Source organism: Nerophis lumbriciformis, linkage group LG04 (genome assembly GCF_033978685.3).
Source record: "Nerophis lumbriciformis linkage group LG04, RoL_Nlum_v2.1, whole genome shotgun sequence".
Lineage (NCBI taxonomy): Eukaryota > Metazoa > Chordata > Actinopteri > Syngnathiformes > Syngnathidae > Nerophis > Nerophis lumbriciformis.
In genome coordinates, this window is record NC_084551.2 from 8250013 (window position 1) to 8268578 (window position 18566).

An 18566-nucleotide genomic window follows, 5' to 3' on the forward strand; every position below is an offset into this window, starting at 1 on the left:
CTGTGAAATAACAGTTAATTGCTGTGAAATATAAGGATATCATAATTTTTAATCATTGGTATATATTACAGTACATTTTGGTTTCATTATTTTACTGTAGAAAAATACTGTCAAAGACTACAATACATTTTTCCAGTGTATATGCTTATTTGAGTGATATTATAAGTGCTTTAGATGTCCCTTAATGTAATTACAATTGGAGATAAATAGCATGGATTGGGTGCGTCAATTATTGCTTTTTTTTTTTTTGTAAAAGGGAAGCTATTTTCAAACATTAAACAAAGTTAATAATGGTGGAGAATTGCCAAAACCACAATAACTCTTTTTTTCTCTCCCTTGTTTGGCTGCACTAATGGGATCCAGGTTGCTGAGTAAATCAGGGTGGCTGCATTATTTACGCTACGGGCTTTAACTCCACGTTTACTGATAATCACAGCACCTCTCTGGCAAGCATGAGGGTAAAAAAAAAAAGACCCCAGAACTCCACATGCAGAGTTAACCCAGATATGCTGAAACCTTCACTGTCATTTTCATATTTACGTTTCAGTTTGGAGATAACAAACCTCACTTTAATTCAAATAAATACGACAACTTTCACATTCTTTGCAACAGATGCATTTATAAAACAAATACACTGTAATTACCAAGGATAAGGGTGAGCAAAAAAAACCACCATAGTTCATGCCCAAAAACCTGCTCTTAAACCCCATTGTGGTAAGGCTGCAAAAAACACATAGTACAGTATATATACAGCAAATTACTATTTCTAATCCAGTCTGCCAAACTTTTCCAAATGTTTTATTTCTATTTTTTATCTTTAACATCAAAGCCATGGACAGGACTGGAACCCAGGTCCAAAATGAGTATTAAATCCAGCAGCGCTGAACTAAAAGCCCTGCAGCTGTCAGCTCATAGTCCAGCTCGTCTCTTCGGGTGTCGAGAATTAAGGTTTACACAACATCCTACAGCACACCCAGCTGGCATCAGTTACATTTGCAATGCTATGTTGAAATGACAGTAAATCTTCAGCTATCAAAATCCTTCTATACTGAAGCCAGGGTTTCTGTTCTTTCCAGTGATGTACCGTATGAGTCATTACTGTCCATCAGTCATTTACAGTAGGTTTGTTGCATTTGTGCTCGATCCAAACAGATACGTATAGGGTTCAAAATGTTTTTTTTATATTGTGATATTTGCACCAGCTCCGATGCCATGAAAATATCCTTTGGTTTGCAAAAAATATATTTTTTAGACCTATTAGGTCAAATTGCATAATTTATCTCACGGGACACTATAGTGTTCCATGGCACAGTGGTTGAAAAACACTAACCTATTGTATATGTTCATCATTTCTGTGAGACTTTTGCTGTAATTAATGCTATAGTACTGATGGGTCAAACAATACTGATGGGTCAAACGATACTGATGGGTCAAAAGATACCGAAGCATCGATGCCTTATAAAACGCGAGTTCGAAGCCTCGATGTGTGCGTCACTTTAAGGACAAAAAATGTGACTGAGCAGACAGACTGAGTTGATCAAAACACACTTATTTCGCTCCTGAGTGACATCTCATACCAAATGATATTAGAGGAGTTTTCGTCACTATCATTGATCTAAATTGAACTAAGAAAAAAACCCCAATAAAAAACAATAAAAAAATAAATGTAACTAAAAAACTAAAAAAAAAAGAAAGTGTGGTAAGGTAAACGTTCTTCTATTGTTTACTATTTGGCTCATTAATCAGAGTTATACACATTTAATATTCCTTTGTGCACAACTACCGTATTTTCCGCACCATAAGCCGCCCTGGGTTATAAGCCGCGCCTTCAATGAACGGCATATTTCAAAACCTTGTCCACCTATAAGCCGCCCCGTGTTATAAGCCGCATCTAACTGCGCTAAAGGGAATGTCAAAAAAACAGTCAGATAGGTCAGTCAAACTTTAATAATATATTAAAAACCAGCGTGATGTGGGCGCGCATGGAGTCGTATATCAACATGGACGGAGCTGCGTGAAAAAAGCCACCCGGCCTCTTCGCGTAAACTTCCCTTAACCACTCGCTCATCTTTTCTTCATCCATCCATCCCTTCGAGTTAGCTTTTATGATGACGCCGGCTGGAAAGGTCTCTTTTGGCAAGGTCTTCCTTTTGAATATCACCATGGGTGGAAGTTTCTGGCCATTAGCATGGCAAGCTAGAACCACAGTGAAGGATGACTTCTCATTCCCTGTGGTGCGAATATTCACCGTACGTGCTCCCGTTGTATCCACAGTGCGGTTCACAGGAATATCAAAAGTCAGTGGAACCTCGTCCATGTTGATAATGTTCTCTGGCCGGATCTTTTTTTCAGCTATCTTGTTTTTACAATATGCACGGAAAGTAGCCAGCTTTTCTTGAAAGTCTTTGGGCAGTTGCTGTGAAATAGTAGTCCGTGTGCGGATGGAGAGATTGCGTCTTTTCATGAACCGGAAACCTGTCGCTTAGTAGGAGCCATTTTGTGGTCTTTACAGATGTAAACACACAAAGGAAATGAAACGTAATATCCGCGCGCTTCTTCTTCTTCTTCTACGGGGGCGGGTGGTTGCTTACAGTAGAAGAAGAAGCGCTTCCTCTTCTATGGGGGCGGGTGCTTACCTTGGCGGTTGCTTGCGTAGAAGAAGAAGCGCTTCCTCTTCTACGGGGAAAAAAGATGGCGGCTGTTTACCGTAGTTGCGAGACCTAAACTTTATGAAAATGAATCTTAATATTAATCCATATATAAAGCGAACCGGGTTACAAGCCGCACTGTCAGCTTTTGAGTAAATTTGTGGTTTTTAGGTGCGGCTAATAGTGCGGAAAATACGGTATTCATTAAAAAAACAAACAAACAAACAAAAACCTTAGATTTGCTAACTGTTATTTTAATTGCAGATTAAATGTAGTGACTTTTATAATCCAGCAGATGGCGGATGACCATAATGAAACACCAACACAGTATCTGTGCCCTGTCAATGCAGTTCGTGAGTGTGCCACACACTCACTGAGGTGTCACTCGTCATTACTAGTCGGTCTTTGGTCAGCGGGTGCATGTGTAGGGGGAACTTGCACATTTTCTTGTCAAAGACAACAGTTTCTAAAAGAATTTAATTAAATAGCAGTTTAGTCCATTTCAGTTTTAGGTTACATCATGTTTTTTCTACATGATTAGGTGCATATTCAAAAGAGATACACCCTGGACAGGTCATCAGGCAGCAATTCAGAATTCACATTCACACTTTGGGCCATTTAGATTCTTCATATTAATGTAACAAGCGTGTTGGGCCTAAGAGAAGCTGGAAGGGTGATTTTTTTTTTTTCTTACACGTCACTGTTTTTAACAAGTACTTTTGGGGCTTTAGTCAGGTATGTGAGGTGCAGGAAGGAGTCTTGCACTTATCTCAAACGCTACCTTCTCTTCTCTTCTTACCACATCTCTACCAATTAACTGGTGTCCCTGATTATAAACAATAAAAAAAATATCCAAATTTAAGAAAAAAATGATGTGAAAAATGTGTTGACTGATCTGTTCTGATGGTGATGAAACGTGTCATCTAGTCAGCGACCTCAGTGTTGACCTGGGCAGCAATGCTAGCAGGTGTCACATTGAGGTAAATGTCATATTGCTGGTCCAGACCCAGGTAGCTGTCACTCATCAAGTAGAGTGTGTAGATACACCTGAAAGCACAATGCAAATTGTTGGAGGGGAGGCACTGATGGAATCCTAAGTGATTTGAGAGTACATGCAAACTATGTTCATGTTTCCTTCAGAATTGAACCTTACTTTCCAGCATTCTCTGGTGTGTAGAAGGCAATGGACACATTAGTGTGGTTGCGCACATATCCCACTCGTTTGACCGCCAGCAGGGCCTTGTGATCTACTTCGCCGATGACCAGGAACCAGCCTTCATCTTTGACCTTAGGGAACCTTGGAGCCTGAGCCTTACTGTCCTGCTTCCTCTGTAAACACAAGGACACGAGACTTAGAATTAGACTTATTTTTATTGTCATTCTAATTTGAACTTTACAGTACAGATAAGAACGACATTTCGTTGCATTAACGCGTTGTAGTGCAGGATAAAAGAGCAATAGGTGCAGAGTGTTTGTATTTACAAAAGAATATATATAGATATAAATAGATTACTGTACATCCATCCATCCATCCATCCATCCATCTTCTTCCGCTTATCCGAGGTCGGGTCGCGGGGGCAGCAGCCTAAGCAGGGAAGCCCAGACTTCCCTCTCCCCAGCCACTTCGTCCAGCTCCTCCCGGGGGATCCCGAGGCGTTCCCAGGCCAGCCGGGAGACATAGTCTTCCCAACGTGTCCTGGGTCTTCCTCGTGGCCTCCTACCGGTCGGACATGCCCTAAACACCTCCTTAGGGAGGCGCTCGGGTGGCATCCTGACCAGATGCCCGAACCACCTCATCTGGCTCCTCTCGATGTGGAGGAGCAGCGGCTTTACTTTGAGCTCCCCCCGGATGACAGAGCTTCTCACCCTATCTCTAAGGGAGAGCCCCGCCACCCGGCGGAGGAAACTCATTCCGGCCGCTTGTACCCGTGATCTTGTCCTTTCGGTCATAACCCAAAGCTCATGACCATAGGTGAGGATGGGAACGTAGATCGACCGGTAAATTGAGAGCTTTGCCTTCCGGCTCAGCTCCTTCTTCACCACAACGGATCGATACAGCGTCCGCATTACTGAAGACGCCGCACCGATCCGCCTGTCGATCTCACGATCCACTCTTCCCTCACTCGTGAACAAGACTCCGAGGTACTTGAACTCCTCCACTTGGGGCAAGATCTCCTCCCCAACCCGGAGATGGCACTCCACCCTTTTCCGGGCGAGAACCATGGACTCGGACTTGGAGGTGCTGATTCTCATCCCAGTCGCTTCACACTCGGCTGCGAACCGATCCAGTGAGAGCTGAAGATCCTGGCCAGATGAAGCCATCAGGACCAAATCATCTGCAAAAAGCAGAGACCTAATCCTGCAGCCACCAAACCGGATCCCCTCAACGCCTTGACTGCGCCTAGAAATTCTGTCCATAAAAGTTATGAACAGAATCGGTGACAAAGGGCAGCCTTGGCGGAGTCCAACCCTCACTGGAAACGTGTCCGACTTACTGCCGGCAATGCGAACCAAGCTCTGACACTGATCATACAGGGAGCGGACCGCCACAATCAGACAGTCCGAAACCCCATACTCTCTGAGCACTCCCCACAGGACTTCCCGAGGGACACGGTCGAATGCCTTCTCCAAGTCCACAAAGCACATGTAGACTGGTTGGGCAAACTCCCATGCACCCTCAAGGACCCTGCCGAGAGTATAGAGCTGGTCCACAGTTCCACGACCAGGACGAAAACCACACTGTTCCTCCTGAATCCGAGGTTCGACTATCCGGCGTAGCCTCCTCTCCAGTACACCTGAATAGACCTTACCGGGAAGGCTGAGGAGTGTGATCCCACGATAGTTAGAACACACCCTCCGGTTCCCCTTTTTAAAGAGAGGAACCACCACCCCGGTCTGCCAATCCAGAGGTACTGCCCCCGATGTCCACGCGATGCTGCAGAGTCTTGTCAACCAAGACAGCCCTACAGCATCCAGAGCCTTAAGGAACTCCGGGCGGATCTCATCCACCCCCGGGGCCTTGCCACCGAGGAGCTTTTTAACTACCTCAGCAACCTCAGCCCCAGAAATAGGAGAGATTACTGTACAGATAAATATATTGCACTTTTACATATGCATCCACGTTTACGGATGTATGTCATATTATATTTATAGATATGTCTTTATACAACTCTTTTGAGTTGAGATAACTCTCCAGTAGTAAGGTACTCGTCAGTGTGTCTAACTCAAAAGTCTTTTCTGTGCAATATTCACTTTAGAGTTGACAACAACAATACTTACCCTCTGTTGGCCCATGTTGATGCGTCGAAGTGACACTTGCAAAACATACTCTTGGTCAGCATGGACTTCCAGCCAGTTGCGCTCCTCCCTAGGGTTGGCTGCCGCTGCAGGCAGGGGGCGCTCTGTTTGTTCCTGGTTCTCTTCCCACCAACCCTTCACACTCAACCCCACCTCTAGTACTGGCAGATGACTGAGGAAGGCCCATGCCTGACCAGAGAGAAACGAGTGAGTCAAAAGAGTTGATTTGTCGGTATCACAGCGGGTTCAAGACTACAATAAGGATACGATAAGGCCTAAAATCTATATCGTGATATGTGTTGCAGCATAATAATACATTATTTGGCATATAAACGATAAAAGAACCATTTCAAAAAGCTCTTAATTTGGCTGCTAATGTATGTTGTAACATATTGCATCATTTACAATTTTTTTGTTATGTTCTCTCGACTATTATTAATCTACTTTTTAATTAACACTTTCTGCCGTAACATGGTTGAATCTACACTTATGTTAAAATGTAATCAGCACTTCTGTTCCTAGATAATTTACATTAGTTTTGGGCATCAATCGAATACCAATAGTTACATCTGTGGTATTGGCCATAGCAATGTTCATACTTGAAATCATTAAATGTTTCCATTTTTGATCACAACTGTAATCTGACATAAACACGAGATAATGGTGTAACTATATCAATTTCTGAATTATTTCCTTATTCTCTTTTAGTGTATACAACATTTATAATAAAGTAAAATAACAAAACAAAAGCACAACTGCTATTGTAAGCATAAAAAAATGACAAAAAAGGATTTTTAATAACAAAAAACATCGATCTAATCACTGTATTACTGACAATATACTGATACTATACTTGGTATCTTCAATGTTGATATTTGTATCGATCCGCTGCTGCACATTTCATCATTTAATTAACAAGCCTAAGAATGATAAAGGTGGAGAAGTCCATCGACTAGGCCAGGGGTCGGCAACCCAAAATGTTGAAAGAGCCATATTGGACCAAAAATACAAAAACAAATCTGTCTGGAGCCGCAAAAAATTAAAAGCCATATTACATACAGATAGTGTGTCATGAGATATAAATTGAATTAAGAGGACTTAAAGGAAACTAAATGACCTCAAATATAGCTACAAATGAGGCATAATGATGCAATATGTACATAGAGCTAGCCTAAATAGCATGTTAGCATCGATTAGCTTGCAGTGACCAAATATGTCCGATTAGCACTCCACACAAGTCAATAACATCAACAAAACTCACCTTTGTGCATTCATGCACAACCTTAAAAGTTTGGTGGACAAAATGAGACAGAAAAAGAAGTGGCATAAAACACGTCCTAGAACGTCGGAGAAAGTTATACATGTAAACAAACTAAGGTGAGTTCAAGGACCGCCAAAATTAGTAGGACAAAACGGCGCTCGCCAAATACTCGAATCAGTGAAGCTGACAGTGTGCTTTATAACAATTAGGGAGGTTTGTGTCATGTTTGTCCTCCTACAGAAACCATATTAATACAAAAAAGATATTTTTTTCCTCTCATCTTTTTCCATGTTTCATACATTTTTTAAAAAGCTCCAGAGAGCCACTAGGGCGGTGCTAAAGAGCCGCATGCGGCTCTAGAGCCGCGGGTTGCCGACCCCTGGACTAGGCAATGCTGCAGAGCCTGTTGTCATGTTAGAACATTCTCATTACTGCTGTAATTAGCACTAAAATTGGAGCTATGATTGGAAGTATCTGGTACCAAAATGGCAAGCCTGCTCATAGTATGACACTGGTAATGGTAAATGGCTTGAAAAAAAAAAAAGGAGAGTTGTGGATAATTCGATTGAGATGCTGGAGGTGATTTGAAATGGCTTTATTATTTTTACCTGGGCAACATGGCTTGACGGTAACTCTTGGCCTATGATAGATGCAAAAATGCTCTCCTTTCCATTGCAGGCGGTGATCAGCTCGGGGAGTCCATCTATTGGTCCATTGTAGCCTCCTCTGTCTGCCCTCCCCTTACGGTTTGACCATTTTCTACAGCATGAAAAGACATTCAACATTACTATAAATGAACACTCGTTACCATTTTTAATAGCAAAAGGTGCCATTCACAAATAACATCGGCCAGTTTAATCAAGTGTTTAAAAAAAAAACAGCAGTTGTTTTCACCTGCATATGTTAAGTCACCAAAGTGCCAACTGATCTCAATTATGAATGCTAAAAGTTCTAATTTTGTCTTTTTTGACAGTGAAACTCACTGTTTTTTTTTTTTTACTGAAAATAGATAAGAACAGTCAACTGCATATTAGATTTAGTCATAGTTGAACACATAAAAAAAAAATCAAACTGTTTAAATTCAACCTTTTAAATAATAAATAAAATACATATATATAAATACATATAAATATAAAATATTTATATATAAAATGAATACTATAATATAAATTAATACTAAATATCAAAATTTAATAAATTAAACATTACCTAAATGTTTTATTTAAACTCCTCAATCGATTTTGAACATCCTTTCAACTGCTGCTTCACCAATTGGGCATTTGAAATTCTAAGATTTCTTCAGACTTTCTTCCTTTAGTTGTTGAGTGCACTAATGTAATGTCCTCCTTTGTCCTACGGTAATTAGGATCAATCGTCAGTTACTAACACAGTTGCAAACAATTCTGCAAAAACTTTCCATTGATCCATCGTAGACTTTTACTTAGATATTCTCATGTGCAGATTCACATAATTGTCAATGAGGTCCATCATAATAATTTAGGCAAGGAAAGGAAAGTCAATTTACTAGCACAATTCGTCGCAAGGCACTTCAAAGTACTTTACAGAAAGAAAGAAAGCAAATAAAAATGAAATCATCCATTAATTAATTCAATTAAAATAAAGGGCCTGTAGATAAAATACTTTCAGTTGTCACATACAAAGTTAATTTAATGACACAATGTAACACTAGTGTCAGTAAGATACATCCAAAAAATATTTAACACTCATTGTAAATAGACTTGAAGTTGTTTGCAATTTGTCAATAAAAAACAAAAATAAGTTTGCCACAATGCAGTATTTTTGAACTGTTAAAGATTGTACTTTTCAAAAATAAATGGTTGAAGCTTGAGTGTAACAGTAAATTGAAGAATAGTTTTCTCAATGCATTTGCCTGACAAATTACAATGTATTAATGATGGTTTACCTGAACAGGTAGAGGTCCTGCTGTTCCACATGTGGCAGGGTCAGGAGCGAAGAATCGTGGAGCCACCGGCCTTGGACAATCATCTGCACGAGGTTGCAGATACTTAAAGCTGTAACAAGCCAGCCCTCATTGGCTGCAACATCAAGCAAGGCCTGAGGAGACACGGCAAAAGGATGTGGTGTTTGCATGAGAGGAGTGTGAACCAACCTTTCATAGAAAGGGATTACATTTTAAAACAACTTTTGAAAAACCTACAAGCCTTTTTAAAACCTTTGCCCAAGACGCTTACTCTGAGTGTATGTATTTATACTCTGCATTCAAGTCATTACCTCAGTGATATTATGAATAATATCCTAACGCATGCCAACTTTCTCCTGTATTTGCTTATAGGTAAATTGACTTTCCCTTTGTCATAAAATGTTATTCAAATATTTTGTTGGCATGGGGGCACTAGCATATGCGGTATTAATTGGTTATGGTATTTGTTATTGTACATTGTTTGATTTCTTTCCTTAATCCATTCCATAATGCAATCCCACATACTGATATACTAAAGATTTTAAGTGTTGTATGTGCATAGAAATGTTTTATTTGTCCATAAAGTTAAATTTATCCTTTTTTGTTAAGAAGAAGTGTTGTATATTCTTGGGTAGAAGGTTATAGTTTGCTTTGTGCATAATTTTAGCTGTTTGGAAATGCATCAAATCATTGAATTACAATATTTTTAAATACATAAATAAAGGATTTGAATGTTATCTATATCCGACATTATGTATTATTTTAACTGACCTTTAGTGAGGTGTTTTTCGGTCCAGAACATATTTAGCTTTATTCATTATTGAAGCATACTGTATATTTCATGAGAGTTCCAGTTCATTTTATCATTCATTATTACTCTGAGGAATTGTATTTCTTTTCATATTTTCATCAATGACTACGCTGTCTATTTGTATTTGTTTGTTTTATCTTCTACTGTTACCGAAAAGCATTTTGGTTTTACTGGGATTCATAGTCTGTTTTTGTCAATTTCTTTCATTTATACATTTCTTCTTTTATTTGTATTAGCTTTCTCTGTTCTTTGCTGAACAAAATGGGGTCATATTATCCATAAATAGTATTTATTTTACCCTGTCAATGACTACGCTGTCTATTTGTATTTGTTTGTTTTATCTTCTACTGTTACCAAATAGCATTTTGGTTTTACTGGGATTCATAGTCTGTTTTGGTCAATTTCTTTCATTTATTAATTTCTTCTGTTATTTGTATTAGCTTTCTCTGTTCTTTGCTGAACAAAATGGGGTCACATTATCCATACATATTATTAGCTTTAAGTCCTTTGTAACTTTACAAATGTTGTTTATATAGAGATTAAACAATTTTGGTACCAGCATTGATCCTTGGGGTACGCCACAATATATATTTAGTGCTGTAGACGTGTGTACGCCTATTGGTTAAGTAGCTTCTTACAAAATTTAAGACCAACCCTTTTGATGCCATACCGTTCTAATTTGTTAATTAAGATTACGGATATTGGATGAAAAGGGATTGGTAGAATTTGTAGGTTAGGAGGAGGATTGTGTACTAGAGATGAGAACTTGATTGAGAAGCTAGTGAAATGGATGATTATAGTGATGTGTTGCTTGGACTTGATGTGGCTGATTTTTTTTTCTATATATTGGAGCTTTTCCAAGATTTTGCTCAGTACATCAGCCAAGGAGTCTGAAAGTAATGGCAGCAGTCTGGAGATGTTTTTGAGGGGTTACAAAGCCAATTGAGTAAATAATGCAATGTGTGACCGTAATAAGCGGGTGGAGTCATGCAGGATAACACTTGGGTTCTAATCCCATACGGACTAACCAGATAGAAAAGTGACCAAAGGATGTGGATTTCTTCCTGTCTTTTCAAAAAAACATACTGTACACCCAGATCCATTTCATTCTATTACAACCTCAGAATAGGGTAATAACAGCGTTATATTCTTACATTTACCCACTCTTGGAATTTTGATTAATAGTTAAATAAAACAAAACAATACTACCTCAATTAAAAGCGACACATAAATGATATGTCATTGCAGTATACAGCAGCAAGAACCTCAAAGAGGTAACCACACTCATTGGCAGTATGACTCCCAGATACACGGTATGGAAAATTACAAGCACATGTACATATGTACAACCACAAAAACATGCCCCAGGGTGTGGAGAATGGCTTACATACGTCCTGACATGGTCCAAAATGCAAAAGGTGCAGAATAAACGAGAAATGTGTTATACATTGCATTAAAAAATGTCGGACAAAGTTATTGTAAGGTGATAAAAGTGTTGCACACTACTAATAACTAAAAAAAAAACTGCTCAACAGTACAGTGGAAGAGTGGTGAGTGGTGCGGACAGCAAATGTGTTCCTGAAAAAAAAAATGAGGCTTAAAGTGTGTGGGAAATAATGATCTAATTCCCTGCTTATTTGGAAAGATTACCTACGCCTTTACAAAGACATGAGCAGTTATTATTATTCTTATGGTTTTCTTTAACGAAAGGTCATGACCGAGGGCTCCTGTAAAAGGATATACAGTAAGGATATAATTCTTACAACTATCAAATCTGATTCAGAATCGATTATCAATTTGAACCGATTCTTGCACTGTATTATTTGGTATAAAAGGTATAATAAAACCTCCTGAAAACAGGTAAAAGGTTACAAAAGTTCCTCTTGGCTGTGGACGAATTACCTTTAAGTGCAGTGAGTAAGTGTTCTTTGAGAATAAACTTGATTTAAAAAAATTTTTTACTTTTGATTTTTGAAAATTAGAAATTGATTTAGATTCCGAATAAATAAGAACTGCGGTTAGGATGTGTTTTTGTGTCCCCGTGCAGGGTGTAAAACTCTTTAAAATTAGGAATGCAGTCCAAAGAATGTACAAATGTCAACAAATAAAAAAACAAACAATTAAAGGCAAATACTTTTGAAATGAAAAACAAGTGTTTTTAAAACTCTTGGGCATTTATAAACCATTATTGTCATTGTATTGTTTTGAAATCTAAATGATCGTCTTTGTGGTGTGGAGCACTGCAACCATTTAAGGTGAAATGACCATGGAGTGAGAATTTACAAGTTTTTTTTCTTCCCACTCCTTTTTGGCCTCATCAAGTCGCAAAAAATATATATTTTTGTCTATTTAATATAAGAAGAAGGTGTAAATGTGGATGTTGTACTTATGTTGTAAATATTGTTTATACTGTATCGGATCAAAATAAACAAATGAATGAAATAAAAATAACAGAGATCAGTAAAAATCTAATTAATTACTTAACATTTTACAGAAGCCCTCTTTAAGAATTATATTAACTTATTATTTCCACACCATTGCTTTTTTGCCGATTCCTCTTTTTTTCACAGTATTTGGTAGAGATTAGGGTTGTCCCGATACCAATATTTTGGTACCAGTACCAAAATGTATTTCAATACTTTTCGATAATTTTCTAAAAAAAAGGAACCACAAAATAGGGAATTATTGACTATAGTTTAACAAAAATGTTTAACATTAAACATACGTTTCTTATTGCATTGAAAGAACAGTTTTGGCATTAAATAGTGAACATACAAGACAACTTCTCTTTTAGTAGTAAGTAAACGGGTAACAAAGGCTCCTAATTTGGCTGCTGACGTAAGCAGTAACATATTGTGTCATTTATCATTGTATTATTTTGTCAAAATTAAAAAGTATTTTTTAGTTATTTTTTTGTCATAAAAAAATACAATCATGTGTGCTTACGGACTGTATCCCTTGCAGACTGTATTGATATATATTGATATATAATGTAGGAACCAGAAATATTAATAACAGAAAGAAACAACCTTTTTGTGCGAATGAGTGTGAATGGTGGAGGGAGGTTTTTTGGGTTGGTGCACTAATTGTAAGTGTATCTTGTGTTTTTTATGTTGATTTAATAAAAAAGAAAAATTTTTATTTTTTTAAATTTTAATTTATTTTTTTTAATTTCTTGTGCGGCCCGGTACCAATCGATTCACGGACCGGTACCGGGCCACGGCCCGGTGGTTGGGGACCACTGTTTTAAAGCACCGCTTGCTGAGAAGCGCTTTAATATTCATAGCTCCACCTTAATTGTTAGGTTTAAAGCCAAGATACGTCCATTCTCCCTCTTCTGTCTTTACATTGTTTCTGCTTGCAAGTGATGTGTGTACGTTAGAGATGCGCGGTTTGCGGGCACAACCGCGGAGTCCGCGGATTATCCGCGGATCGGGCGGATGAAATTAAAAAAAATTAGATTTTATCTGCGAGTCGGGTCGGGTCGGGTGGTTGAAATAAAAAAAAAAAAGATTTTAAATAGATTCAGGCGGGTGGCAGTTAAACCAATTCGGAAATATATATACATAGTTAAATGTTGTTACCCACATACGAAAAACGAGCAGGCACCTGCAGCATATGCCACAACAGAAGAAAAAAAAAAAAAGAGATGGACACTCGGGAGGGCCCCACCGGGAGCCGTAGCTGAGGTGATCCGCGAGAAGGGCCCGACGCACGTCCAGGGTCACCACCGCGCCCACCGCACCGACACCCCGCCTCGTCCGCCTTCGCCGCGGCCGGCGTCACGCGCAGCAGGTAAGCAGCTTACCTGCCCGCCACCCCCGTGGCCGGGGGCTCGTAACAGGGGTCACTCCGCGCGCTCCGCCCGCGCAGCTTACCTGCCCGCCACCCCTGTTGCCGGGGGCGCGTAACAGGGGTCACTCCGCGCGCAGTGCGCTCACGAAAGGGGTGGGGCTCACCCTGGTTGATATAGACAGCAGGACGGTGGCCATGGAAGTTGGAACCCGCTAAGGAGTGTGTAACAACCCACCTGCCGAATCAACTAGCCCTGAAAATGGATGGTTCTGGAGCGTCGGGCCCATATACCCGGCCGTCGCCGGCAGCGAGACGCGCTTGGAGGTGCGCTCAGCGCGGCTCCCAAATGATTGCGCACTGGTGTGCGTCTGGGTCGTGACAGCGTGGCACGCGAATGTCTGTGCTGCATTGGATCAGTCTCCTTTCTTTAATAGGCAAAAGCTTTATAACCTCACTAATGCCTTGCATCGTCTATATTAGATATATAACAACGGGCGGGTGCGGGCGGATGCGGTTCTGATCAAATGTTAGATCGGGTGGATTGCGGATGGTTGACGACTTTCTGATGCGGTTGCGGATGAAATAATTGCCTATCCGCGCATCTCTAGTGTACGTTGACTAAAATGCGCTGCGGCTTGTATGCCAGCATTGTCACCACAGCACACATCATGTCGACGAAAAAAAAAAACCTGTATTTTTCAAAAGCAGTATGGTACCGTTTTTAATACATTAGTACTGCGGTACATAATTAGCACCGGTAGACCGTACAACCCGAGTAGGGATATGAATCCCACAACAACTCACGATTCAATTCTGATTCTTAGGGTGACGATTTGATTCAGAATTGATTCTCGTTTAAAACTGATCCTCACAATATATTATGTGGTAGAAAAATGATAATAAAACATTTACTCAAATATCCTCTTGCTGTACAGATACTGTACATATATCACATTGACATTTGTTTTTGCTTCAGAACTAAGTAGACCTGACTAGAGACACCATTATGTATTTTCTTCTGACATCTGAGTGAATCACAACGATATATTGTATATGACTTAAATTTGACCGCACATACCTGACAGATCCGAATGGCGTTGTCCAGAACGGTCTTGGTGTCAGTTGTGTAGTCGCTGCATGGTAGCTGAGCATGGCTAAAGTGAGCCTGCAACAGCAAGTGCGTCTTTGTGTGAGCACTGTCATAGGAGTGAGGGTTGACCTCCAGGGGGAGCTGTTGAGCCAGCTGGCTGTTGAGTTGGTCTTCATTGTGTCTCACAGGCAGTTCTGCATACTCTTCTGCATCCTAAGAGACAGACATTGAACATGTCAAACATTTGTTATTATTTCCCAGCTCATTATCGCTAGTTTACCTATTCTTAGTTGGAAAATAATGCTATTTCCCACAATTACACTAACACTTATGGCAGGTGATGCTTGTAGATCATCATGTCTCATTGGTAGTTATTTTCATGGTCACTGGCCTGAGTTTCTTACATCGTCCACAAGATGATGACAAATTGCCACTTGTTGTACCCTGTGTATTTATATTTAATATGAAAATGCCTTGTGCAAGTTGCTAATTGACATTGAACCCATGCCATCGTCTCGCAGGCCAAATTGAAGATGCCCGAGGGCCGTGGTTTGGACAACCCAGTTTTAAGGGAATGTAAAGCCTATTTAACACCATTAAAGAGCTACAGTAATACACTTGGCATCGCTCCCCTCTCAAAGGAACCAATTTGACAAATTAAAGCTTTGACGCAGTGACAAAGTACGAACTGAATAAACATGCAGCTGAATCATTCGATGAACAAAGATTAGTGGATCCTTGCACATTAATGTCCTCACAGATTTGCAATTTTTTGCAAAAATAAAAACAACAGAAAGTGATATTCTAGTCCAGGGGTCCCCAAACTTTTTGACTTGGGGGCCGCGATGGGTTAAAACAATTTGGCCGGGGGCCGGGCTGTGTATATATATATATATATATATATATATATATATATATATATATATATATATATATGTATATATATATATATATATATATATATATATATATATATAGATATAACAATTTGGCCGGGGGCTGGGCTGTATATATATATATATAAAAAACAATTTGGCCGGGGGCCGGGCTGTGTATGTATATATATATATATATACAGCCCGGCCCCCGGCCCAAAAAAAATAAAAAAATAAATAAATAAATAAAAAAAAAAATAAAAAAAATATATATATATACATATATATATACATACATATATGTATATGTATATATATATATATATATATATATATATATATATATATACACAGCCCGGCCCCCGGCCAAATTGTTTTAACCCATCGCGGCCCTCAAGTCAAAAAGTTTGGGGACCCTTGGACTAGAATATCACTTTCTGTTGTTTTTATTTTTGCAAAAAATTGCAAATCTGTGAGGACATTAATGTATATATATATATATATATATATATATATATATATATATATATATATATACATACAGTATATATACATATGTATATATATATATATATATATATATATATATATATACATACATATATATACACACATATATATGTGTATATATATATACATATATATATATATATACATATATATATGTACACAAACATATATACATGTATATATATACATATGTATATACATACACACACACACAGGTATATATATATATATATATATATATATATATATATACATATATATATATATATAAATATATATATACATACACATATATATATATACATACACACATATAAATATATATACATACACATATATATATACATACACACATATATATATATATATATTGCTTGCTTGCTTATGGTTGTCCATCGATTCGATGATGACCATCTTCTTTTATTTATGAGTCTGCGGAGACTCAGGTAAAGAAGATACCTGCGCAATGATGGTTTTTAGAGTGGCATGAGGGGTGCGCTTTTCCCAACGCCACTACCTTGATTGTAAGAAGATCGTTCCAGTGGCAAGGGAGACCCTAGACGACCGGCATCTTCTTACAACTGCAGGAAGCTGCCGGAATCCAGGTTTTTGGGAAACCGCCTCAAAGTTTGCCGCCACCAGCTTGCTTTTCTGTCAGGGTGTGCTCCCTTAGCCTTCGTCCGCTTTTACAGCCATTGTGGTGCTTCTCACTGCCACCATCTTCTGCCTGCTCCACCGTTGAGGTCTTCGGGATCACTCTTAGTCTGGACTCTACCCTTCGACCTGTTCGGCTTGGGTAACCCTGCCAGGAGTACAAGACTCCAGCCGACATAGCTCTAGGGGTCATGGAGACGCGCAAAGTGCCCCACCACGATAAGGTGGTGATCCCGTCGGGACACATATATACACACATACACACATACATACATACATACATACATATATATATATATATATATATACTTCGCGATTTAGTCACGTTATAGTATATGTTTTAGTATACAATTTCCCTGAGTGGCTAGGAGACACCGAGAATAACAAGCGGTAGAAATGGATAAGAAAGGACAGATTTGAAAACACAATAATGAAAAAAATTAAATAAATATATATTTTATTTATTTTTTTAACTTGGGACTTCAAATCTGGGTGTCAAACTCCTGTTTGGTGAGGGCCAAATGGCAGTTATGGCTTCCAAAAAGGGCTGTTTGTAACAGTGAATATATATGCATATAAAGTATAATCACCTCATGATGATATTATACATTTCCCTAAGCATTTAACTATTATATTTTTACATTAAAAAATGATGGATTAACTTGCTTCAAAATCATAAGACAAGGTGATATGCATATATTGGAGTATTTATTTCTATTTGAACAAAAAACAAAAGTTTAGAGCATGTTTATTGCATGATCAGATAATATTAAACTGCATGCAATACATTAATTTATTTGTGTCAAATTTGAAAGAATACATAAAGTAAAAAATATGAAGTACTTTATTGATGTACATTATTCACTGGCCATAAGAAACGATGTGGCAGGCCAGATCTAGGCCCAGGGCAATGAATTGGACACAAGTGTTCTTGTCAGTATGTTGTGTTGGGCTCACAATGTGAAGCCATTTTAAGAGGTGTTTCACACCCTAAATTGATATAACACTGCACACACATTTTTCTCCCGATGATCACATGTATATTGGTGTTTGAAGACAGAAAAATACATAAAAGTTGTTAACTCACTGTCAGAATGGAGAGAATATCCTTGATGGCAAGCTCGGCCCTCAGTCTTTCTTTAAACAAGCGGATGGTCTCGTGCTTCAGGTAGTAATATGAACCAATGCGACCATAAGTCAGAGGCTGAATCGCTCGGTCGTCCTAGAGCATCATAAACATATCAAGTCAAGTTTTAAGCCAGAAAATGAAACACATTAGTATTTATCAACAAAAGCACACACCTCTTTTATCTCAATGCAGTAGGAGCACTCCAAGTCCCGCAGGCTCCTTTCCACCAGGTTGGAGAGGAATTTATTAATGGAATCATGGCTGATGTCTTCTAAACTGTAATAGCTGAACAAATATTGAAAATTGTTCAGTTGAAGTCAGTTTGGATATTCTGACTATTAACTGTGTAGATTATAATGCATTAGGAGGACACATTTTAAGTAAAAAGTAAACTATTTGGGAATTTATTTAATTACCGGGTTGCCTTTATTGGTTTTAAATGTAAATGTACCCTTTTGTTAGCCATTCTGCTTAATGCAAAGTCACCATTGAGTGTTATTTTGTAGTTGAATTTGAAATAGTGTGTCCATGGCAAGTTAAACGGAACTGTAGAA

At 38.7% G+C, this 18566-nt stretch overlaps 1 protein-coding gene across 1 annotated transcript in view; it reads right to left on the reverse strand.

Annotated features, from left to right (window-relative positions):
* Positions 1–3109: 3109 nt before the first annotated feature.
* ascc3 (activating signal cointegrator 1 complex subunit 3) overlaps positions 3110–18566 on the reverse strand; it is a 124107-nt gene continuing 108650 nt past the window's right edge. Inside the window, exons 35-42 of the mRNA XM_072912956.1 lie at positions 18186–18297; positions 17971–18105; positions 14833–15057; positions 9131–9282; positions 7815–7965; positions 5928–6134; positions 3802–3977; positions 3110–3695 (exon numbers count right to left, since the gene is read on the reverse strand). Of these exons, the coding sequence (XP_072769057.1) occupies positions 3572–3695; positions 3802–3977; positions 5928–6134; positions 7815–7965; positions 9131–9282; positions 14833–15057; positions 17971–18105; positions 18186–18297 (1282 nt within the window). The 3' untranslated portion in view covers positions 3110–3571. The remainder of the gene's footprint in view (positions 3696–3801; positions 3978–5927; positions 6135–7814; positions 7966–9130; positions 9283–14832; positions 15058–17970; positions 18106–18185; positions 18298–18566) is intronic.